This window comes from Balaenoptera musculus, chromosome 1 (genome assembly GCF_009873245.2).
Source record: "Balaenoptera musculus isolate JJ_BM4_2016_0621 chromosome 1, mBalMus1.pri.v3, whole genome shotgun sequence".
Classification (NCBI taxonomy): domain Eukaryota; kingdom Metazoa; phylum Chordata; class Mammalia; order Artiodactyla; family Balaenopteridae; genus Balaenoptera; species Balaenoptera musculus.
The window spans coordinates 2944620-2969227 of NC_045785.1; the positions used below are offsets into that span (position 1 = coordinate 2944620).

The window sequence follows — 24608 nt, forward strand, 5'->3', positions numbered from 1 at the left end:
CCAAGAAAAGGGATGCAGCTCTAAGTGGGTACTGACGAGGGCTGTGCCTTGAGAAGGTTTCTCTGGGCCCGGCCTTTCCCGGGGATGCAGGAGGGCCTTCAGAGGAAGAGGCATTCACGCCTAGGCCAGAGGATGCAGGAGCGGTGGTGAGGACGGGAAAAGGGTGGTGGGGCTGGGCTCTGCTGCACAAGGCTGGAGGGGCGGCCCGAGAGCGGCCTCGCGAGACCCGTAGGGCCGGATGTGGGGCGTGCGGAGACCGGGTGGGGGTCGATGGCGCGTGGCCCGGGTGTTGGCCGAGCCGTGGGAGCGTCACATGCTCGCAGAGTGACCACGTCTGCATGGTCCGAGAGGCGGCATGGCTGCCCAACCCCTATCACTCTCAGGCTCTGAGCAAGTGGTTCCTCCACGGTCTGGCCAGGCCTTGGGCCAGCTCAGCATGCCCGGGTCTCAGAGGCACGTGCCGGCCGAGGCCCGGGAGGGTCCAACAGGGAGCTGGTCCGGCTGATGTCTGTTAGCTCATCGGTGGACTGTGGGTCCAAAAAGGAGAGGAGGGTGGGAGGGAAGGAGGGAGACAAAGAGACAGAGAGGGAGAGACAGAGAGAGAAACAGGGAGAGAGAGAGATGTCCTTAGGTGAAATGCAACATGTGAGAAATTTAAAAATACATTCAAACATAGACTCATTTAGTGAAAACACTCAAGGTGTAGCTTCTCACTTAAAAACAAACAAGTGATTAACTTGAGAATAGAATTCTGGGGGAAAAAAAGAGCCCCGATTCGATGTTTTCTCTCGTTGTTTTCCTCGCTGCGGAGATGACCTGCGTACTGGGATCATATCAACTCCCAAAGTGCAGGGACGTCCCCGAGAGCATCATTCCCCTCTACAGATGGGGAGACCGAGGCACAGAGGCACTGCAGGCCCCGAGGACCCCCGCTCAGAGCGGGCACGCGGGCGCACACACCCGTCAGAGGAGGAAAGACTCGTCGGGGCTCGGGCCCATGGGCGTCTGAGGCTCCCTGGCGAGTGGGGTGGGAGACGAGGTCCCCGTCCTCTGTCACCCCATCTGTCTGGGGGGGACTAGGGCTCCTGGCTGACCTGGCACAGCGGCCCTGGTCCAGGACACTCTCTGTTCTCCATGGGGTGTTCCCGAGACCACGTAGAGGGGTCCCATGGGGGGTTCCCGAGACCACGTAGAGGGAACGGGGTGTCCAGAACAGCTCCTGGTGGAGTAAAGAGAGAGAGAAACACACCGACATCCTTCTGCCCCAGAGAGGTTTCAGACACAATTACCGATAAATCAGAACAGCACTCCCAGTATGAATTCAACTGATTGAGGCGGTTAAATTGTGTGCCCTTGCCAAAGGGTGGCCCGATTAACAGCCAAACAAGCGATTTGTTACACCTGAAGTACCTACTTTCCTACTTCCCGAGCTGATGGCAGAGTGAGTGGCGCCTGGCGGAGCCCCCATGAGCGGGTGGAGGCTGGACCAGAGACCCAGCCCACCTTCCCTGCAGAAGGTAGAGGGCGTTCCCGGCAGATTCTGCGCATACGGCAGGGTGAGGACCAGACCCTCCATCACCGAAGGCCCTCCGGTAGCTTCCCTCTGAAAGGGGTGGCGGCAGGAAGCCACCAGGATGCAGGCTGAGGACAGGGCCCCCGAGACCTGGGGTTTGGATTTGCTTCTCTGTGGGGGCTGCACCTGGATGAGTCTGGCTTTCAAGCTTCAGCGTCCTCAGCCTTGAGACGTGATCGGGCTGTGAGTGTCCAGCGTCAGCGCGAAGGACCATGTGCTTTCCACGCAGCGAAGCGCTGGGCTTCCGTGAAGGGCAGCTGTGAAAGGTGGAGGAGGGACGGAGAAACGGGGCTGGCCGGCAGCATCCCTGTGAGGGGATGGGAGCCCCCGGCAGAGGCAAGTCAGAGGAGAGCTTTGTTCTTCCTCTCCTTCGAGTGAGAAGAGGGGTGCCTGCCTCAGGGGGGCTGCCTGGCCCGAGGGCAGCATCCGGCTTTCACCGCTGCCCCAGGTTGTAACACAGAACCTCCCCAGCTCTGGGCACAGGTGGCACCCAGTGCACCCCTGCAGACTCATGGATGCATTTCCTGCTGCCTGACAGAGACAAACAGGACCCGGCCCTTCCCTGGAGGAGCACAGAGTCAAGGGGGGGCGTCCCCACTGCCCAGGGACAGAAGTGTGCCCAAGTTCCTCCGGGAGGCCCGAGGAGGGACTGTACCCAACAAGACCCCCCACACGCAGTTTTCCAGGCTCCGGCCCCTGTCATTGTTCCCTGGGCAGGGCTGGCCACTACCCTGCCCTCACCTCCGGGGTCCGGGGTGCTGAGCTATGTCTGCAAAGGTGTCCAGAGCTCTCCAACGCTTTATGACGGGTGTGACCTCTTGCTTTAAGGGTGGGGGCCCAGCGAGCAGCCACCAGCTGCCCCCGTGGCTGCATCCTCCCGTGCGCAGGGGTCTGCAACCGGGAGCTGCCCCGGGCACCCCAAGGAGGCCCTCGGGTGCAGGACGGCACTGTTCGCACTTGCACCGCCGGGCCTGGCGGGCGCCGGACGCAGTCCTGGTTGAGAGAGGCGGCTCCTCCCCATTGATGGAGCATACGCCCAGGCCAGATCCCAGGTTGACCTTGTTCCATTTACTCCTCACCGAAGGCATTCTGTCCGTCTTACAGGTGGGGACGCTGAGAGCTTAAACCGTTGCCCAAGGCTGCACAGTCCACAAGGAGAAATGGGACTTTGCAAGTTCTCTGGACACTCGAGGTCCTTGAACCATTTCTGGTGGAAGGGGAGAGTCCCCAGGTTGTGTGACTCTGTTCCTGCCCAGGGCTGGGAGTGTCCAGCCGCTCTCAGCACCCATGCCTCCCTCCCCCATCCTTCTCAGGCCGGAGCTGGGCAGGGCCCACTGGCCACCTCCCTTGGTCCCCCTCTGGGCAGCAGGGTTCATCCCCCGGGGTCTGTGGATGGTGCGGGTCGGTCAGCAGGGGTTGGTGCTGTGGGTGGATGGATTCCTCTGCCCCCTCGGTCCTCGGCTGCCCACGTGCCCTGAGAGGGTGGGGCACACAGCAGAGCTCCGGGGAGTTACTGGGCACCAGTCTTGGGCCAGCCAAGGGGGATCCAGGGAGGAAGGTGGGGTGCCGGGTCTCCTGATTCATCTGGACTGTGTGAGCCCCAGAGGTGTCTGGCGCTTGTCCCTCCTGAGAAGAGGGCTGCCAGGCACTTGGGTCACCTCTCCTGTGCCTGGGACACTGCCCTCTCCCCTCCTCCGCGTCCTCGCTCAGCACCTTCCCTCCTGCTGACCCCAGACCCACACCTGGGAGGCGATGGGCATGGGCCGCTGGAGGGAAGTGCGTCCGTGTGATTCACGGTCAGGGTGACTTTTCACTGCATTGCTGGGCAGGTCCCAAGGAAGGGCTGCCTGGGAATAAAACAAACCGAGGGAGCAGGAGAGTTTCCTGGTCAAAAGAAAAGCAGCCACACCCCGGGGACCCCAGGGCTGGGAGCCACCACCACACGAGGTCACCGGGATTGCAGGGCTTCAACGTGGCTCCCCAAATCCTCCTCCAGGAATCACTCGCCAAGGGCATCTCTTCACCCTCCACACCCATGAGGCAGCTAGCAGAGCCGTGGTGCCCCAGGGCCATTAGGGTCTGAACCGCGTGCACCCGGAAGGTCACCTCCCCCCGATGTGCAGATGAGGAAACTGAGGCTGGGGAGGCCGGCTGTCCCTCCATCATCAGGTCATCGTGGGGACTGACTGAGTTCGTGAATGTAAGAGCCCAGCCCCACCCCTGCCCCAGGCGAAGTGCTCGGTGACTGTTGAGAGGGGTTTTCTACACCCTGAAAGGACACGGGTCCTGGGAGGCCCCCGACCCCCAGCACTTTCCTTAGCAGCCCTCCTGACTGCTGTTGGGCCTTCCCGAGTGGACCCCGGAGGTCAAGCCATGGCATTCCTTCTGTTCTCCTCATCTCCCCTCCCTGGTAAACGTCGAACGGCATTAGAGACCTGTCACCTCCTCTGAGCAGCCCTCCAGGTTCATCCAGACAGAGCTGAATCTGCCCCAACAGGTTGACTGCCTTGCCTCTGGGTTATCTGTCAGGTAAAACCCCTGTTTTTCCAAGTGGACTGCGCGCTCCTGATTCATTCATCCATTCATTTATTTGTTTGCTCCCTGAATGAATGAATGAATGAATGAAAGAATGAAAGAATGAATGAACGTGCATTTGTGAGCTAGGCCCTAAGGTGTGCACTGATCAGAGAGGGTGGGGACACTGTCTCTTTGTTTCCAGATCCCCAGCGCCCATCACTGTAGCTGTGTAATCAAGGGTTGTGCAATAATTGGATAAAAACAAAAACTAACAAACACAGTTAACATTAGTATTAAAGCGTAATTAATATCAAATTCAATAAGCGTCCACCTCAGGCTGCAGTTTTCCCCCCTCATCAGGACTCTGGGAGGTCGGTGGGGTCCTGTTCCTCTCCCATTTCATGGGGAGAAAGCGTCTGAAGAAACCCAAGAAGCCTCTGTGATGCTGGCGGGATGCAGAGACCCACTTTACAGGGTGGGGCCGGGGGGGCAGGCAGTGGTCACTGGTTGTCATGGGCAGGCGCTGGGGGAGATGGACTCAGCTTCAGAGGAAACTCGGGAGAGAGGAAGGTGGGAGGTAGTCGTGGATGGCTTCCTCGAGGTGGTGGGGAGGAGACGGCTCAGAGGACACCCTCAGAAGCACCAGAGCCCCCACTCCCACCAGCTGCAAAGGGGCCCTTCTTTCTCCAAATGAGGCTGACCGCACATGCCCTGGGTGCCGGGGAGCCGAGAGAGGGAGTTGCCTACCTGTGTTAGGCACCTGCGACCCCAGGGCACGTGTGACCATGTCAGGAATGCTTGTCACAGCTTTGGGGTGCCATTTGCATCGTCTGGATAGAGGACAGCAGTGCCTCCGGACGTCCTGCAGTGCCCAGGACACGTCCTCCCACAAACAGTGGTCCAGCCCAGGTGTCCACGTGCGGAAGCTGAGAACCCCTGCGCAGGAGGGAGGGATGGGCAGGACCCGCTGAGCACATGTCTGGTGTGGGGGAGGGGCGGCGGGCTCTGAGGGCAGAGTTCTGGCTGTGCTACCTGGTAAACGGCGGTGCCCCTCGGGTGAGCTGATGGGTGTGCCGTTTTGAGGTGGGCAGGGGCTTAGCAGGGGCTGTGCTGAGTTCTACTGTGAGCTGGCCGTGAGGGTGGTCAGGCCCGGGGCTGGAGAGCTGAGTCCAGATCTGTGAGGGGGGGTTGTGCTTGTGAGTGACACCTGCAGGGACAGTATCTGGAACCGTGGTGCTGGATCCCCAGGAGAGAGTGACAGTGAGGACCCGCCGCAGGCACTGAGCCCTCAGCCCTCCGGGCGGGAGCAGCAAGAGAGAGAGGTCCCTGTCCTGGTCAGCTCAGGCCGCCATAACGGCCACCACAGACCTTTGTCCTCTCCCAGTCCTGGAGGTTTGGGCGGGGCTGGTTCTCCTGAAGCCTCTCTCCTTGGCGTGTAGATGGCTGTCGTCTCCCCGTGTCTTTATATGGTTGTCCCTGTGTGTGTGTCTGTGTCCTGATCTCTTCTTCTGAGGACAGGAGTCGTGTAGAATTAAGATCACACACCTATAACTTCATTTTACCTTAATTACCTCTTTAAAGATCACATCTCCAAATACAGTCACATTCTGAGATACTGGGGTCAGGACTTCAATGTATGAATTTGAGGGGGGACACAGTTCGGCCTATAACAGGGCCTCGGGGAGGGGGGAGGTTGACCCCAAGAGGAGACATTGCTTGCGGGGCAGCGGTAGGCAGCTGGTGAATGGCAGAGCCCGTCTGCCAAGCTTGACACTCAGCTCTGCTGGGTTCTTCTGGGAAGCGTTTCCCCAAAGAGTGTTTTGTCCCCTTGCCAGTGGTGGCCTCCCCATCAGCTTTATGCCAAATTGTGTTTGCAGACGAGCTCTGGACACTCGACTTGGAGATTCAGGCGAGATGGTGCCCGGGATGGCGGGTTTCACAGCTGGGCCACAGGAGGGGACATTGGGTGAACTGGAAAAGGGATGGCTGGGGACACATGTTCACCTGTGTGTCCGTGTGTGTCTGTGTGTGTCCATGTGCATGTGTGCATGCGCGTGTGGTCCAGGCTTGTGTGGCCTGCACGTGGAGTGCCTCTCGGGGGTCGGAAGAGTCCTGATTCCCAGCAGGACAGCTGGGGTGGGAGGTGGAAATGACCCGGGGAGGATCTCTACCCAAGCCCCCACCCTACACCCGCTCAGTGCTCTGTGGAGGTAGTGAGTTCCCCATCACCGTTTGTGTTCAAGCTGAGGCTGGGAAGCTGTAGATGGCGGTGGTTAGAGCAGAGACGTCCGTCAGGCAGGATGTCCCCCGGCTCTGTCTTCCTGCGTGGCTGGCTGGAGCCTGGCCTCCTCACTCTGCACCCAGGCCCGGGGGGAGGTGAGGCCAGGTGGCCGCAGTGTGGGCTCGAGTCCTGCAGGCGTGTGTCAGGTTCCCGAGGCACCGCCCACTGGCTGGTTACCTGGGGCAGGCGCGCCGACACCTCTGAAACGTACATCCCCTCGTGGGTAACGTGGCGGAGTGGGGTTGCCTCTCTCGGGGGGTGTGGTTGGGGTAAATGGCCAGCCCAACGGGGACCGGGGGGCTGGCCCAGGCTCGGCTCCTGGCTGTCCAGCATCACGCCTGGCACTTCCCATGGCCTCGCCCACAGCCCAGTGGGACTTGGGTCTAGGCTCTCCCCCTCTCGGTGCGGTTGGGCAAGGGTGGGGTATCGGCAGCAGAGCCTCTGTTCTTGTAAAGTCCCCCTAATGGGGACACAGGAGCTTGCTGTAGTGGAGACAGAACCGTGACCTACGTTGTAGGATTTGCACAGATGACTTCATGGACTTCCGGCAGTGCCGGCTCGTTTCCAAGTTACCATTTTCTTTCTCCCCCATCCACAGACGCAACCATCCCCTGGCCCCCAGGCCCCCTCTCAGGACCCTGTACCCCGTGCAGGCCACCGTATGGGTCCCTCCATCCCCTGCAAAGGCCCCGTTTCACCTCAGCCTCATTTACACTCAGGTGCAAAAGACTGAGGATGGTAACGTGCTTGCAGCCAGGCGTGGAGACTGCTGCCTGAGGACTTGCGGGCTCCCCGGGTCCCCTCAAGTGGGCTGGGTCTGCTTTTGACTGTGTGAGGAGGACCCTCCTTCTCCCTCCTCCCTGAAATCTGCCCTTCACAAACTCAGGAGGACCTTCAAGGTCATCTGCCCTCCCCCCACCCCCATCGGCTGCAGGGGACCCTCCCCAGCTGCCTGACGGTTGTCATCCGTCCTCTGTGCGATGCTCCTGGTCCAACACCGGAGCCTCCTGGGAGGTTCCAGACCTCTCCAGGTTCTTCTGTAATTTCACCTCCTTCGTAATGCCCACTCCAAACTCTTAAACTATCGATTTTGTCTTCCTCATAGGTTATCTTCTGATATTCAAGGACCCACCATGCTTCAGCCACACTGAGCCCCTCTGAGCAGTGGCCCCAGCTTTCCCTAAGGGATGGTCCCGGGGGTTCTGGAGGTCAGAGATGGGCAGGGTTGGCCTGGAGACCACTGGAGAGAACTAGGGGGTCACAGCCTGAACTGGTCCCTGGGGCTCCTCTGGAGGTCCCCTACTCTTTGTCCCTGGACACACAGCTCCTCTGCCTTCGCCTCCTGTGGCCTGAGTCCAGCCTCCTCTTGACTCCTAAGCCACGTAGCTGGGCCCTTTGCCGAGAGCTCTGCCAGCATCTTGTCATTGTCTTTCCTCCCCCCCTCCTGCTTGCACAAGATGGGCACATGAGCACCTCAGGAGACAGTGCCCAGAGGAGGTGGAGGGACCTGCCCCAGCCCATACGCTGGGTGAGCGGGTGATGGAGCTGGGCTTTCGGCCCAAATCCGCCTGACCCCAGAGCTCTCCCTCAGCCATCTCGCTCTTCCTTCCCTATGCCCCGCCCTCCCCACCTCCATCAGGGCATCCTTTCGTTATCTCTGCAGATCCCACGACAGCCCTGCTTCTGAGACTCTGAGAAGCAGCCATGCCTCCACTGTTCTCCACCCTTCTTGGTTGGCTTACAAAGTGCCAGGCACGTGTAACGAGCTTCCTAAATACGATGTAACAATAACAACACAACTGAAATAGATATTTCCCGTGAGAAGGAGGAACTTCATTGGGTGCTTTGGAAGCTGGCATCATTTATTCTAGAGTCCACTTTTTAGGGACAAGACTATCAGTAACAAGCCATCTATCATCAGGAGTGGTGTCTGAGATTACACGAATGTTCTCTATGGGGAATGCATGTTTCCCAGCGCCGGAGAGGCGATGGGACAGTTCTCAAAACCTGAAACCTTGGAGGAACACATCCTTCCCAGAACCAACTTCCCTCCGGGGCTGAATATTTATCTCCTTCAGCATCAGCTGCTTTCAGTTGTATTTTTAAGAGACTTCTTTCCAGAGAAAAACACAGCTACTATTTTTGTGCTTTTTTTTCTTCTGCAAGATGAGAGTAACAGCCGTTCTTCTCAGAGGGTTACCGTGCGAGCAGCATGAGCCAATTCGTGTCGAGCGCTAAGCCCAGAGCCCCGCGCAGAGCTGGTGCTTAGTCCATGTGGGTGATGGTTCTGGCACCCGCTCTGCCCTTTCTGTCCATGATCAGCTCTGTTCAGTCCTTTCTGTCCATGATCAGCTCTGTTTCCATAAATATGCATTTGTGCCGTGGCCCTTATCTCTTCACATGATTGTGTAAGAACTTTCCCATGAGCATCTTCCCGGCCTGACAGCCCTGGCCCATGGTACCCGGGACCCGTGTGCTGAAGGGTCACTGGTCTACAGCATCCCTTCTGCCCCGCCGAACCCATCCTATATTTCTTGTTAAAAATGGACATAAAACAGGATTAAACTGGGTCCCGGTGAGGAACAGGAGACGTTCCTCAGCTCTCAACCCTGGAGGCCTCTGGGGAGCTTCCTAAAACGTTACTGATGCTGGGCCTCCTCCCCAAAGATGCTGATTAGTGGGTCTGCTGCGGTGGAGCTGAGGCTCAGAGTTTTGTAACCATCCTTTCCCCCAACCAGGTGGTCCTCATGTGAGGCCTGGGCTGAGAACCACTGGCGGGAATTTGCAGAATTGACTTTGCCTTTCCAGGGTCTTCTAGACCTTGTTCTGAGTTGGCTTCGGTGGTGGGGATGGTTACTGAAATCAGGATTCTCACCCAGCTCATGTCTATTTGCCTTTGCCCAGAGAGATATGGAGAAGACAGGCTGGACCCCGGGATGGACCAGCTCATGCTGGGGGCCTGTCTCAGACCTTTGCCCCCACCTGCAGAGGAAGCATGGGAGGGATGGCCCAGGGTACCTGACAAGGCGGGCTGGCAGACCCGAGGATGCTCCTCAGCTGCTGGGGCAGCTGCCGGTCACATTCTGGGTGCTGCCCAGAGAGGGAACAGACACCATGTTGGGGGGTCAGTAGCTGAGCCGAGAGGACCAGCTGGGCTGGGGGCACTTTGGTGGCTGGGGGCTGCCGTTCCTGGACGGCCTGCCTGCTGTCCCGCAGCAGCAAGGCTGCAAGAAGGCAGTGGGGACCTGGTCACGTCGGCAGGGGCTGTAGCATCAGACACGCAGAAGCCCTGCTCCCCACTCCTGGGGAGAGAGCGTTCCCACCCACAGGGCTACCCACCCACCGCTTGTCACCACTTCACTCCTCCGGAATGCTTGCGGGCGCGTTGCCCAGGCAACCAGAATGCCAGCGCGTTGCTATCCTTCAGTCTCCTGTAAGCACCAGCCCCCGTGCTCCGAGTTCTGCAGACGCCCCCCTCCGGAGCTCCCGGGGAAGGAAGATGGGCCCCTGGGTGCCATCCACAGCCACGGGGGGAGCGGAGGGACCACGGCTGGGAGCTGAATCTAAAGCACTCACCATGGAGTCCCCGTGACACACTGTGGTGTGGGTACCCACGTTCACCCCATTTTACAGGTGGGGAAACTGAGGCTCAGAGAGGTTCCACTGATTGCCCAAGCTCACGCGGCTAGCAGGTTGGAAATCAAGTAGCCACACAAGGTCGGCTTGTCACCACCACACAAGGCCGCTTCTGGAGCCTGTGTGGATTAGTCATTTCCAAGTCTCTCTCCTCCTGGGGATAAAGATGGTCATTCCCACCTCACCAGGCCCCAGGAGGAGCAGACCATCTGTGTGCTTCAGCCCTGTGGACCTTTAGGGCTGGATAAGTCTTTGTGGGCGCCTGTCCTGTGCACATGGATGTTTTGCAGCCTCCCTGACCTCTGCCCACTAGATGCCAGCAGCAGTGCCTCCATCCCCAGCTGCTGACAACCAGGAATGTCTCTAGACCTTGCCGAACATCCCGTGGAGGCATGATTGCCCCCGTGCGAGCACCGATGGTGTGAATGCACTGCAAGGACCGTACAGCATCACTGATGTGCCAGGGCTTATCGTCTTCCGCAAGAGCTTGTGAAGTAATTCCCTGGGACCTGCAGGGCCCTGACGGCTGGATGAGGTTGAGATCCAGGGGCGTGGATCCCACCTGCTCAGGTCCAGCACCCACCCAGCCGCCTCCCCGTGGGCGGAGCCTCTGTGCAGACTGTCCAGGGAGTGGAGTCACCGTGGTTACAGGTTATAGCGGGTTTGTTCTTGCTCTGCTTTTTCTAGTGTGTCCCTGTCCCCACAGGTCTAGGGGTGTTGGGACCTAGTTTCTGAGCACAGAGATCATAAGTCCCTGCGTCCTGGACTCGTGGCGACCCCAGCCAGGCCCCTTCGTTTGTGGGTCTCTTGTTGTCCACACCTGGGTAATGAGGGTTTGGGATGAAGACACCCACCCACAGATGCTCCAGGACAAAGGGGTCTGTCAGGAGACTGGTTTCCCTGTGCTTCACCCACTGCAAGGCACCCAGGAGTAGGAGGGTGTCAAGAGGACCCCAGCCCCCGGGGCTGACCCCACGTTCCGGAAAGGAGAGTAGCCAGAGACATCTGGTCATGTTGGAGGTTTCTTTCCTGAACCGCTCCTTCTCCGTGTCAGAAACCACGTGTGCGCCCAACATCCACTGGGGCCACGGATGACCAAAACCTAGGCACCCAGAGCACCTTTCCTGAAAGGGAGGGATGCTTTAATCCCCGCGGGTCCTGGGGCCAAGTGCGGAGCCGCTCCTACAGGACATCACAGTGACATCGGGCTGGGAGCACCAGCCGAGTGGTTCACGGCTGCGTTTGTTTCATTAGGAAAATTGAACCAGTTACTGCTTTCCAGAAGAAAGCGCGTGCTCTGCTCCCTTCCTGAGCTGGTGCGGGGGGATAGAGGCTGAGCCACCTGTGTCCGTGAGAGGGGAGGGTGGGTCTCTGCTCCTGAAATGTAGCCGGAGCCCCTGCTGCACTGTCCTGTTGGTGATGGGGGGCTGGGGGGACACGGGTTGGAAAGAGGCCCCCCCGAGGGCTCCTGGGCACCAGAGGGTCCTATACAGAGGGCGGGGGGAGATGGATATCTCATGGTGTTGGAAGGCCGCGTCCTGCTCTCTCCAGGGCAGAGACCTTGGGGCAACACAGAATCAGGGATACCAGGACCTTTCCCCCACCAGGCCCCAAGCTCTCCCTTCTCACCTAGAACCGAATGTCTCTTCCTGGTGGGATGTGCCTTCTGTCAGGAGAAGATGTGGTGGTGAAACAAAGGCTCACCTACTGGGAGTTTCACTTTGCCCAAAGGTCAGAGTTGAGTGTGGCCGCCGTCTCCCCTTAGCCACAGCTTTGGGGTCCAGGATTTGTCCTCAGACGGCTTGCTGCCTCCTCCATCCATCCTGGACCCCAAGCCTGCCGCCCCTTGTTCTCTGGTCTTTGCGAAGAGCAGCTTCTGTCTGTCAGGCTCTAGGAGAGGGGGTATCTCTGAACGTCCTGAGAGCAAATCTCATGACTTCTTCCCTCCAGCTCCCTGAGTGGAGATCCCACGGCTGGAGCACCCCAGCTTCTCACTGCCAGCCCACACCCCGAAAGCACTTGGAACGTAGGTTTTCAAGGAAGGGAAAGTCCTGCCTGTCACCCACCATCCTCTTCGTTTGGGACAGTGGCTTCCTTAGATTTGTCCCATTCCATGGCTTGACTGCAAAACTGGTGAGGTTTGAGGAGTTAAAAACAAAGTGGGTTTTCCCCCCAGAGTGTGTGCTGTGCTTGGGGTCCTGCTTCCTAAGATGAGTGTGCAGAAAGGGGAGGGTCATCACTTTTCAGTGGAGACGCCTGGCAGACAGGACACCACAGGTGGCTGAGGTCATCAGCAGAGGTGGGTCGTGTTGACAGCAGGCACCCCGATACCATGTGACAGGAGGGCTGCGCCTCTGAAGTTCCTCCCAAGAACCCATCACCCCAGTCTAACCAAGAGAAAAACACCAGACAAATCCCAGTAGAGAGACAGCCTACAGACTACCTGATCTGTCCTCCTCAAAACTGTCAAGGTCATCGAAAGGAGGCAAGTCCGAGCATCCATCACAGCCCAGAGGACCCCGAGGAGACGTGATGACTAATGTTCTGTGGGATGCTGGAGCAGAAAACTGGTGAAACCCTAATACAGTGTGGAATTTGGTTCATGATCATGGACCCGTGTTTTCCCTTAGTTTTGACAAATTCCCCATGGTGATGTGGGATGTTCACATCGAGGCCTCTGGGAGAAGAGTACACAGGACCTCTCGGTGCCCTTGTGCAATTTTTCTATGAATCTGAAACTGCTCTAAAAAGAAAAGCTTATTTAAACAAACAAACCAACAGAAGTGGGGTGGGATCAAGAGGCGTCTGGACACAGGATCATGTTGAGGAGGGGCAGGTAGACTCAGCAGGGGCCCCAGGTGAAGGGATGCCCATGTCTGCAGGGGGTTCGTGACGTCCACATAGGAACAGGGACTCCCCCAGAGCCAGCTCTGTGCTGGAGGAAGCACATGTGTGTCTGTCCCACCTGTGTCCTCGGAGTCATTTCAGGCTGTACCCTGTCCGTTATTGATCACAGATGCACGGTTCTTCTTAGAAGATGAGGAGACCTCAGTGCCACCTGCTCCAACCATCTCGTATAAGGATGGAAACCTGGGGCTTGCGGAGTGGAAGCAACAAGCCCATGCTCAGGCCAACCTCAAACAGAATTGTTCCCACTGTGGCTTGTCCCCCAAACAAGCTGATGGCAAGCCCAAGAGAGACATCACGGGTGGGGGTCTTCCTCAGTCACCCAATGCTGGGGTTGTACGTGGGGTGCTTGTCACTGCCAGTGGCAGGGCTGGGACAGGCCGGCCACCTGTCGGACACCTCTCAGGTTCTGCCCTGTCCTGGAGATTCCGGGATGGCCTCTGGGCCGTGCAGACTCCTGCATAAACTTCCGGCCCAGCCCCAGTGCTCTGGCAAGTGGATACCAGCTGCTCGCAGAAGGCAGCCCTGCAAACTCCTTGCTCGGAGCAAAGCGCACCCTTAAGTGGAAGAGATGTCTTTGTCTCCCTTAATTGACAGTGATTTTCTTCAGTGAAGAAAATATACAGAAGGTATCAAATTGAATCTCAATTTGCTGAATCTTATTAAACTGTTCTTGGGGAAAAAAGATTTCAATAAAAATTTAAAAGGGAGAGAAGCAAAAAGGCTGCCAACTAGAAAATAAAGTGGGATGGAGCAGTAGTTCCCAATTTGGGAGCAATCAGGTGGGGGTGGCTGGGGGCTTTTGTTCTTCATTTGAAAGTCTAGGCTGGGATGTTGCCGAGGGGGGGAGCCATCCGGGGCCCGTCTGTCACGGGGTGTAGACACGGCAGCCGAGCGCTCAAGCAAGGATCGTGTGGACGAATCTGAAGTCTCCACTGCACGTCCATTGCCAAGGCCGGCTCTGGCCCCAGCATCCTTTCTTTCCTCCCACCTGCCAGGGTCAGAGAACAGGATTGGGACGCAATGCAGTGTGCCCCAAGTCTGTCTACCCACTACCCCGGCACACATCCACGCCTTCAGATCTAAACTACATACCCTAAAATCCACGTCTTTCAAGTGTAGACGTCAGTGCTTTTAATGTATTCACCAGGTTGTGCAACTGTCCCCACCATTAATTCCGGGACACTCTTATCTCCCCTAAAGCAAACCCTGTAACCATTAGCAGTCACTCGCTACCCCCCTTGCCCCCAGCCCCCCGGCAGCCACCAATCTACTTTCTATCCCTGTGGATTGACTGCTTCTGGGCATTTTTTGTAAACGGAATCATACAGCCTTTAGCCTTTTGTGACTGGCTTCTTTGTGACGTTTTCAGGGTCCATCCACATGGTAATGTATATCAGCACTTCTTTCCAAATAACGTTCCACTGTAGGGCTGGACCACCCTTCTTTACCCACTCATCAGCTGATGGACACCGAGACTGTTCCCAGTTTCCTCTGTTATGAATAATGCTGCTGCGAACGTTCGTGTACGCATTTTTGCACCCAAGAGTGGAATTTCTGGGTCCACTTTGAGGAGCTTCCAAACTCTTTGATGGCTGCACTGTTTCACATTCCCACCAGCGATGCCCGAGACTTCCAGTCTTCCCACATCCTCGCCAGCACTCGGAATTGTCCCTCTGTTTGTAGCCATCCTCGTGGGGCTGAAGCGGTGGCACTTTCGTAAAGCGTCTGTGGATGCCCCAGAGTTTTGGGGAAGCCGGCCGCACTCGGCCTGCACCGTGGCCTGGCCTCCTTGGCATGTCACCCGCTGGCTCTGATGGTTAGTGGCTCTGAGGGCCTCCCCTGCAGATGTGTGGGGTCCTCTGCCATCTTGAAAAATGGCTGATGGCACCGTGGATGCCTTCCTGGGTGAGAGGATCTGTGAGTGGTCCTCCAAGAACCTCTTAACCGTGAAACGAGAGTGGAGTTGGGGGCTTCCCAGCCCTGTGCTTAGCAGTGTCAGAGGGACACTGCAGAGTGTTTCTGGGGTCCTGCCTGGTTTCAGGACCAGCTGGAGGGATGAGGACAGAGGTCACTGGCCGCCCCTCACGTGGTCCTCACAGATGTGGCTGAATCCTTTCCCACCAAGATGCGTCTTCACCCCAGGGGATCCCCCACGCGAGTGCGGGAAGGTCCAGATTGCGCACAGAGGCAGCAGGCCTGGTGACAGAGCGGAGGGTTTGGGGCCTTTGACCCCTGTAGAGAGACCAATGATGGGTCCCCTGCAGGCCGCGGAATCGGTCCCTGGCCTCCCTATGGGAGGGTCTCCCTCTGCTCCCCCACCCAGGCCCTGCATTTTCCTGGCTCCTGGGTGTGGGTGGAGCCTCTGTCCTGACCTGTTCACCTGCCTCTTTATTTTCCCTCTGTGAACAAATCTACCAGTTCAAAAAGGAAGAAAATGGACTTGAAGAGGAAAAACAAATCTAACTCTCCCCGCTGTTGCGACGGGTTGGCTTTTCTGCATAACAGCTGGGTGGCGTGGAGAAAGAAGGGTCTCCATGGTAACCAATTACAGCTGATGATTGGTGGAAAATGGCAGAAGTGTCCTGCATGTGAAGTTGTGCGGCGCAGGCAGGCACAGGCTCCGGGGCGGCGGTTCTAATTTCCTGGGGCGACGCTGCTCCAGGTAGTGGCGGCAGGCAGGTTTGCGTGACTGCTGTTCATTCAGCCTGGCTGGCAGGGCCTGGTGCTACCTGGTGGCGTCTAGTAATGCCTGGTGGGGCCTGGTGAGGCCTGGTGTGACTGTGGTACCTGGGAGGGCCTGGTGAGGCCTGGTGAAGTCTGCAGGTACCTGGGGAGGCCTGAGGGTTCCGGTAGTAGCTGGTGGAGCCTAGTGGTGACTGGTGGGGTATGGTGGGACCCGGTGAGGAGGTGGGGTATAGGGAGACCTGTGGTGCCCTGTGAAGCCTGGGGGTACCTGGTGAGGCCTGGGGATGCCTGTCGAGGCCTAGTGGTACCAGGGGGGGCCTGGTGAGGCCTGGTGGTGCCTAGTGGGACCTGGTCCTACCTGGTGAAACCTGATAATACCTGGTGAGGTCTGGGGGTTCCTGGTAGTAACTGGTGGGGTCTGGAGGGATCTGGTTAGGCCTGGTGAGGTGGTGGGACCTCGTGAAGCCTGGGACGACATGGTGAGGCCTCGGGGTGCTCAGGCACGGTGAAACCTGGTGAGGCCTGGGGGTGCCCAGCAGTGCCTTGTGGTACCTGATGGTGGCCAGTGGTGACCCCCAGGCCGAGGCACCACACCTGTGGGGAGCAGCATCTCATTTCCCTGAGGGCTGGACTCGCGTCCAAATGCACAGAGAGGTGGGAGAACTTGAGCTTCGACGGCATCCCCCTCACTGAGCCACCTGTGGCCACAGAGGAGCCGCCCTTGGTGTGCGCCTGGGGGCACCTTGCGCCGACCTAAATCTCCGTGTGCAGCGAGGCTGGCCTGGTCCCTGCACCACGCGGGGCTGGCTGTGCAGAGAAATCGCACACCGGCAGCCTCTTGGTGCGGAGGCATTAGCATGATGAGCAGTTCCTAATTTCTGCAGTCAAGCACTTGCCTTCTGATTGAAAACCTGGGGCCTTATTATTTGAGGATTTGTCCTTTTCAGCAATTAGTGCTCATTAATACAAGTTTCTTCCTTTCAACATGCCGGGGGGACAGCACGTTCCTAAGTGTCAGTGAGGGAAAAGTCAGCCCCAGGCACGTGGACACACTCACACAGACATGGACTGACTCAGTCCCTTTGAAAGTCACGTGACACCCTTGGAAGAAAACCTGCCAAACTCCGCTTCCCCAGGCCTGGTTCCACAGTGTTTCTGGGCTGGCGACTCAGTGCAAAGCACATGCTCTCCCACCCCCACCTGCGACCGTCCCTAAGTTCTGGCTTCGTGTCAATTTCCAGACGTGGCCTTGGTGACGAGCTCTGACTTTGAAGGGCGCCTGTCCCAGGTCCTCAGTTCCCTAAGCCAGCGGCAGGGCGCGGGGCCCGGGTCCCCCCACCCTCCATGTGCACTGCATCCCCCCCTGGCTCTATCCTCGCCAGGCCGTGCAGGTGCGCCCACCCCAGCCTCCCTGCGCTGAGGAGGTGGACGACAGGGCTCCCAAGGGCACCTGCACGGGAGAAAAATGTCAACAGAACGAGCACTTGGGCAGAGTGGGCGCCTTGATGGACTTTCAGCTTCCCTGCAGCGTGTCTTTTCCTGAGCGAGATCCAGAGGAGGCCACAAACCAGCAGCTTTCCCCGTGTGTGTGTAATGGCATCTGAGGCCATGAGCCTGCTTTCAAATCGGCACATTCAACTGAGATACGAGGCGGCAGAGGGTGGGGCTGGCAGAGCGCGGGGCCTGGCCCGGAGCAGTGGATGCTGGGACTCTGCTCCACGTGAAGCCCCACAGGCTGAAACCCCCGTCCCTCCAAACCTCGGCCCTGCCGGCTGCAGGCTTAGCGTCACCCACCGCGGACTGCGAACGTCTGTGACCTAGAGCGAAGTGCCCGTCCTTGGACCCAGGGTGTGGACCACGTTCCAGCCCTGCCGTTCCCTCCCCTCTCGGTGCCTCCGTTTTATTAAGGGTCACAGCAAAGCGGGGATGGAAGGCCCGTGAGGTCATCTCTTCAGCTGACAGATGGGGGCTTTGGAGACTCGGTTTCCCTCCTGTAAGTGGATGCTTTGTCCTCAGCCGGCCATGTGCAGGCAAGCTCCTTGGAGGCGAAGCCGGGTCCTGAGCGCATGTGGTTTGGCCTGTGCTTCTAAGATGCTAACAGACCGCGCTTGAGTCGGCCTTTGAAGTGAACTGATGAAGGGTTTCATTCCCCTTTGGAAGCTGGGATTAGCGCTTATTACAAGAAGAGCATTTCCTCGTCCTGGTGGGGGGTGGAGAGAGCCCCCCAGGCAGAGGCCCCCCCACTGATGCTTTTCTCTCTTTCCCACGCAGTTCCATGTTCATCCGCTGGCCCGGCTGCTCTCTAGGAAGCCATGCTTGGATCCTTATAGCCATGTTTCAGCTCGCCCTGGATCTGCCCGCGTGTGAGTCCCTGGGCCCGGGCCCCGAGTTCCGGCTGCTGCCCCGGCTGCCCCACCGGCCGCCCCGCGTGTGGAGTTTTAAGAGCGGACAGCCCGCCCGGGTCCCAGCGCCCGTGTGGAGCCCCCGGCCGCCCCGCTTGGAGCGTGGTCACAGTCACGGGCAGATGCTGAGCCCCCGGGCCCGACGGGCGCACAGACCCAGGGACCAGGTGGCCGCTCTGGGGCCCAAGGCGGGGCTGGCCAAGCCCCCAGCTGCTGCCAAATCCAGCCCTTCCCTGGGCTCCTCCTCCTCCTCCTCCTCCTCTGCGGGGGGCAGTGGAGCTCCCACGGACCAGCAGGCCCTCCTGCGGCGGGGGAAGAGGCACCTGCAGGGGCCCGCTTTCAACAGCTTTGACTTCCGAGGCAGCAGGCCCACCACGGAGACGGAGTTCATTGCCTGGGGGCCCACGGGGGAGGAGGAGGCCCCGGAATCCAATACATTTCCAGGCGTTTATGGCCCCACCAAGGTCTCCATCTTCCAAACGCGGAAGACAGCTGTGGCCACCGCCACCGCCACCGCCACAGCCACCACGGCCACCTCCGTGACACTGCAGACTCAAGGGGTCACTGAGCCCCTGGACCCCAGGAGTGGGAAACCGGTTGGGGTAAGCACAACGGAGCCTTCCACCAGTCCCAGCAGAGACAGTGGCAAAGTCAGCAAGCCCCCGCGGGTTCTGGGGGAGACCTCAGGTACGCCCACCTCTTTTCTGGTTGGGGCTGGGTTGGGGGGATATTTGGGGGGGTGTGGCTTAGGAGGGATGCTGAGCTGTGCCCGGGGAATGCTGTTTTGTGAGACTCTTCGTTTCCCAGCAGGGAACCTAAAGCCATAGCCCCTCAGGGGAAGATGGGGCGCTGTGTGTCTGTGAACTTGCACATGTATATGTCCTGGCAAATCTGGGTTGTGCTCTGCAAGGAAGGGCCAGGCTCTTCTAGCTGCTGGAACGGAGCAGGGAGCGGGTCTCTCCTTAGAGGTGGACCTGAAGTGGGCACTGTACCCACCCTGCCTGTGTAGGGGTGTCTGAGCCCCACCAGACACAGGGAAACATCTTCCTCAATGGCAGAACTTCAGCTCCTGGGCCAGCCTGGGAGTTAGATGTGGGCACATCTGCTGATGGAGACAGGGTATGTGGCGTCTTCAAAAACCCTCAAGGGTATGGCCCTAAGGAGGGGCAACTGCCAGACTGGCCTAGAATTAGCAGTTACCTTAAACAGCAGGAGAGCCTGAGGCCCTGTATCAGGAGGAACTTCCTGTGGTGTTAGCTGAGGCTTTGCGCCCTGACTCAGGCTGGGGGGGTGTCTTGTCCCTGAAGGTGGGTTAGGAGGTGTTTGGAGGATGGAGATCAGACAAGTGGCTTTGGTTCTTCTGCCCGTGTCATTTTAGGTGCGTGTAGACAACTAGCGTTTCTTGGCTTTGGAATATCTCGCTGCAACGTCGTTTTGTTGTTCTCTCTCCTCCTGTAACTCCTCCAATTGCTTCGAAAGGAGTAGTCCTTGAAAATCTCCCAGGCCAAAGCTTGTCCCTTCACTGATAAGCCTGCTGCATGTACCCAGCTTCAGGCCGGCCAGGGGACAGCCAGAATCCTGGACCCCTGTGTTCCCACCCACTGCCAGCATCCTTGGCTTCTGTGAACAAGCCACGGCCCTATGCCCCACCATGACTCCCAGGTTTACAGATTGTGTCCGTGCCTGCACATCCTAGACTAGCAGCAGTATTTGCTGACTTGCAAAACAGGATGCAAATTCCAGGGCATGAGCCCAAAGGGGTGGGGGCACCGTGCAGCCTCCTCCACCCCCGGCTTGCTTCTCCACTTCCTCAGGGTTTGGACCTGACACGGATCCTCTGCAGAACCCAGAGGACAGAGAGAACTGCTCCCCAGGGTCCCTCCGCAGCCAGGTTGCCATGCTGTCCCTTGCACTCTGTGTGTGCACCAGATTCTGTATCCCGGCCGGCAGGCAGGGTATGGTCAGTAGTTGGACAGGTTTCCATGGAGTAGGTGGCCTTTGTTCCATGACCTACTTCCTTCCTTCACCTGGATAAGAGAACTGCAGTTTTTATTCTGCGTGATTCTTCCCTAGAGAGCAACATATCTGTGGAAGCAAAGCCAAGCTCCATCTCAACGCCAGGGGCCAGGGGCCGGGATGGAGGGACGGAGGCTGTGAGCTTGGGGGTGTCACGAGAGAGGGTCTGCAGGGCTGTGCCTCAGCTGTCTTCCACATAGCCCCCTTCTGGGATCTGGAGACACACAGTCCCTGCCATTCATCTTCTCCGTGCCAGGCGCCCAAGAGCAGTTTATAAAGCATTCGTTTTTACCTCGATAAACTCGCAAGCCATCATCATAATAGAATTTAGTGGTGCATTCATTTATTGTCATCTCCTCTGCCTACGTCACGTACTATATAGACATGGATGAGAAAACGAGTTACCATTTCTTCCAAATTACATTTGTTATTACTAAAGTTAAATGCCCGGGACAGCGTTATAAGGCTTAGCAAATTAATTCGTAGTACATTGGATATTGCTAATTCAGCTTGACAGATGCTTATCTTGGAAAAGATTTATGGTTCTTCATAATATAATCTGCTGCTAGATTAATTTGTTTAGCACAACAAATTTAAAAGGGGGAAAGTATGTGTGTTTGTTTCTAATGCAGAGAAATGTTCATTCTGGGAAGTGATGCTGGATGCTGAGTAGGGGCAGCCAGTGGTCCTCAGCTTCGAGTTCAAGGCAAGGAAAGAGAGGAAATGCCGATGTCCCTAACCGGGCTCATGAAAGCTCAGCTGGTCCTACATAAGTGATCCAGGCCCCAGGGCATTGAGAGCCCAGGCAGGGGTCCTGCAAATCCCCTTAGTCAGCAGATGTAGACCTAGGCCCCCCAACTCATTGGAGTATGACTGCTACTCACACTTCTCCGACAGGATTTAAGGCAGCAAGGGTGGTCTTGGGGATCCCAGAGCTGTGGTCTGGGGGGCCTTGCATGCCACGGTGAGCGGTACGTGCTTCCAGGCTGCAGATCTGCGTGTGAATCTGGGCTCTGCTGCACGTAGCTGGCTGACCCTGGGAAAGTTCTCTTCTCTGTTGACTACATTTTCTTCATTTGTAAAAGTTTAGAAATATCTCTCCTAAATGGTTGCTGTGAAGTCTCAATAAATCAACCCCAAGTACAAAACACGATGCCTGGCAACTAAGAATCCTCTATCCGCGCCAGATGTTTTTATACCCAGCAAGAGTGACTCTGAAGAGAGGGTTACAGGTGTCAAGGACAAACAGGCCCAGATTTGCCCACTCACAGCTGGGGGGTGCCCCAAAGTCTGGAATTAAGGCTTTAGGAAGTGATATGAAGAATTTGAAAAGTCAATTCTGTTGTCCAAAGAAGTGTCTTTGGAATCAGATTTGGGAAGTTGTTTTATTTTTGCTTCTGTAGAGAAATGTTTAGAAGGGGAATGTCTAAACTTTCCTGTCTGTCCATAGCACAGGCATTGGTGGGTGTAGAAAGGGCAGGTGGCTGGTGATTTGGGGCACTCTGAAATCTGTCAGGAGCTAACATTATATGGAAAAGCTGCTGGAATTGTCTAAGGGCCCATTCGACATGGAGCAGGAATCACGCTCCATGTAAAGTGGTTGGAAAATCTCTCCTAGTTTTAGTGTGGTAGTTGAGAGTGTCACAGCCTGCCTGCCAATTCCTGGCTTCATTTGTATTAGCTGTGTGAACTTGGGCAGCTTGCTTCTTATCTCTGTGCCTCAGTGGGAATTACAGAATTAAAAATCTCATAATGTTGTACAGATTCAGTGAGATAGTACATGCCAGGTGCTCAGTGCCTGGCACATAAAAGTTCCTCAGGACGTGTTTGCTGCTGTTAATACGATAATGATGATGGTGGTGGTGATGAAGATAGAGATGATGATAATGATGATGATGATGATGATGATGATGATGGAAATAATGGTGGTGGTGATGATGGTGGTGATGTTGGAGATGATGGTGCTGGTGGTGATGATGAAAATGGTGATGATGATGGTGATGATGATGGTTATGATCGAGATGATGTAGACGATGGTAATCATGATGATGGAGATGATGGTGCTGGTGGTACTGGTGATGCTGGTGATGTGATGACAGTGATGATTATTGTCCTTGTGATGATTTGCTGTCACCGGCTTACTGCTCCATGGTGAGGTCATTTGATGAGGTCCCACACTCTCATCCCTGACCTTGGTGCTCCGAGCAGAGGTGTAGATGATGCTTAGCCAGGAACTGCTTGGGATGGAAAATCACCTGGCTCAGGCCTTCACCAAGGCATTGAGCTGCAGCCTCACACGGTGCTGGCAGAGGCTGAGCGTCAGACGGTCAGCACTTCACCTGAGGTCGGGAAAAGAGGGCTCCCCACCGTGAAGCTTTGTTCTCCAGTGACAGCTCTCTTGCTGGTTGTGTTCTGAGTCTGGAATTACAGTGTCTCCCAGGAGAAAAACGGAGAAACGGAAAGTCATTTCCTGGGCTTTAATCTTCAGCCTCGTAAAGGGAGCTGTGGGCAGTTTAAGCCAGCTGGTCTCAGTCCCCGCGTTTGCCCACTGCGGGATCTCCTGGGCACTTGGCCTGCAGTTCGTGCTCAGTAAAGATTTCCCAGACCTGACGTTCCTCGACCCTGCCTGCTGGCCCCCGGCTCCTGCCTGCACAGACACGTCTGACGCTTTCCCCACCTGCCTGTGTTCACAACTCCGGGAAGGTGCACTGCCCAGGAGGGCCAGGGTCCCCCTTGTCGTTCGAGATTTGTCCCCATCTGGATCAATCACAGATTCGTGACACCCAGCAGCTCAAGGATGTGATGGCTCAGATGTCTTCCCAGTTCTGTCTGGTAATTTTTACACTGGAATCCACTCACGTGTTTCCAAGGATGATTTCCAGGTTGCTTTGTCCTTGTCACCAGGGGGCCTTCACTGTCCTCTTGGTGGGAGGGGCTGGTGTCGTCTTCTCTCACCCTGATGGTCAGATGACCTGAACTGGGAGCGGGGAGACCTTGGGATCAAGTCCCATGATGATGGAGTAGTTTCTAAATGCCGGGATCGGAGGGGAAGGGAGAGAGAAGCAGATGTAATGGAGAGAGACACGCTCCTTCCCTTCTGTTTAAAGCTGCGACGGCGGTTTAAATGCAGAGCCCCTTTTAATTACCTTGCTGGGTGTTTGCTACCAGGGAAATGAATCCGTCCTTAACTTAAAGATATTTGAGGCAAATGACTCACGAACTTCAGAAGTTTTGAGTGGCTTAATTGGGATAAGAGCATCAACGAACAAGTGAGCTTGTGGAGCTTTCCTAAACAGCCTAAAGTCTGTAGACAGCGAGGCTGGTCTTTGGGGTCTTCACTGGGACTTCCCGTATGGATGCGGTGTGGCTTGTCCTGCCAGCTCTGGTTCTGGAGGGTGACCCGTCCTGGCCACAGGCGGGATCGTGTGTGTCTGCTGACGGCACCGGGACCTGTCCAGCCTCCCTGAGCGCTCCCCTGCCTTTGCTGAGCAAAGCTGTGTTCACACCAAGTGGATAAATGAGCTGACTCATTAAAGCCGGCCTCAGGTTCTCCTGGAGATGACTCTATCACCGGCTTCCTTTTATTCCCTTCACATGCTTCCTGCTCCGACTTACTGCATTGAGTACTTCTTAAGCTCTCTGTTTCCCTCAGGGCCTCATTCCCCTTCTGAGAGCACTTTGGGATCGAGAAGTGTCTTTAATTCTTATCCCAAACCGTGGTGGCCGTCCCCCTGCGCTTTCTACCTGTGAGCGGTGGCCCTCCACCCACCCTGGGCTGTTGTCCTCCCCAGGCCCTCAGAAGACGCAGGAAGAGACCTGAATTGATGCCTCCTCTACCTGGAAACCAGTGTCCTCTAAGGGTGCCGGTGGGGCTTCCGGTGATCCAGGGCCTGGGGGGCTGCAGGAGACACACCCCTGTAGGATGCATCTCCCCTCCACGGGAACCGCGCTCGCAGATGCTTTTGAGATACGGTGGTATATGGTTTCATCCACTCACAGGGGAATGATTTTTAAGTGTTGAAATTAAATATTAGACAGAACATCATTTTTAGAATTTTTATTTGACTATGTTAAGAGAACTGGTCTCAGAGTTTCTGGCTTCTGATCAATTGCACAGCGAACCATCCACTCCTCAGTTGACGTTAAATGCTGCACCTTGGGGCGGGGAGGGGCCAGGGGGTGGAAAACCCATCCCTGTGCCCTCTTTACAAGGAGCTTAAAAATCTCTTTGGGAAAGCCAGACAGGGAAGGGCACAAGAGACAGATGACAGTTAAGGACGCGAGAGGAAATGTCACAAACACCACATAGGCAATAATAGCTCAGGTGTTATTCTGGAAACACAGATGGGGGAGGAGGGGCGAATGAGGAGAGTCCTGATGGACGGGGAGGGTGAACAGTGGCAGAGGCCAGGGAGGCCAGCGCTGCTGGAAGCCCAGAGGCCTGCCTGGTAGAGGGAGCCCGGGGTGGGGGTGACCCCGGGACTGTCTTCTCACCTCTAGAACAGGATCTGGAAGAGAAAACCCTTGGGGTCCCTGGTCCAGCTCTGAACTGATACAGCAATGTGAGAGACATGTGTACTTCTGCTGA

General features: G+C 56.9%; 1 protein-coding gene across 1 annotated transcript in view; it reads left to right on the forward strand.

Moving 5' to 3' along the window:
* Positions 1 to 24608, forward strand: part of AJAP1 (adherens junctions associated protein 1) — a 105727-nt gene that overhangs the window by 35637 nt on the left and 45482 nt on the right. The window contains exon 2 of the mRNA XM_036872963.1: positions 17874 to 18691. Coding sequence (XP_036728858.1) covers positions 17874 to 18691 — 818 coding nt within the window. The remainder of the gene's footprint in view (positions 1 to 17873; positions 18692 to 24608) is intronic.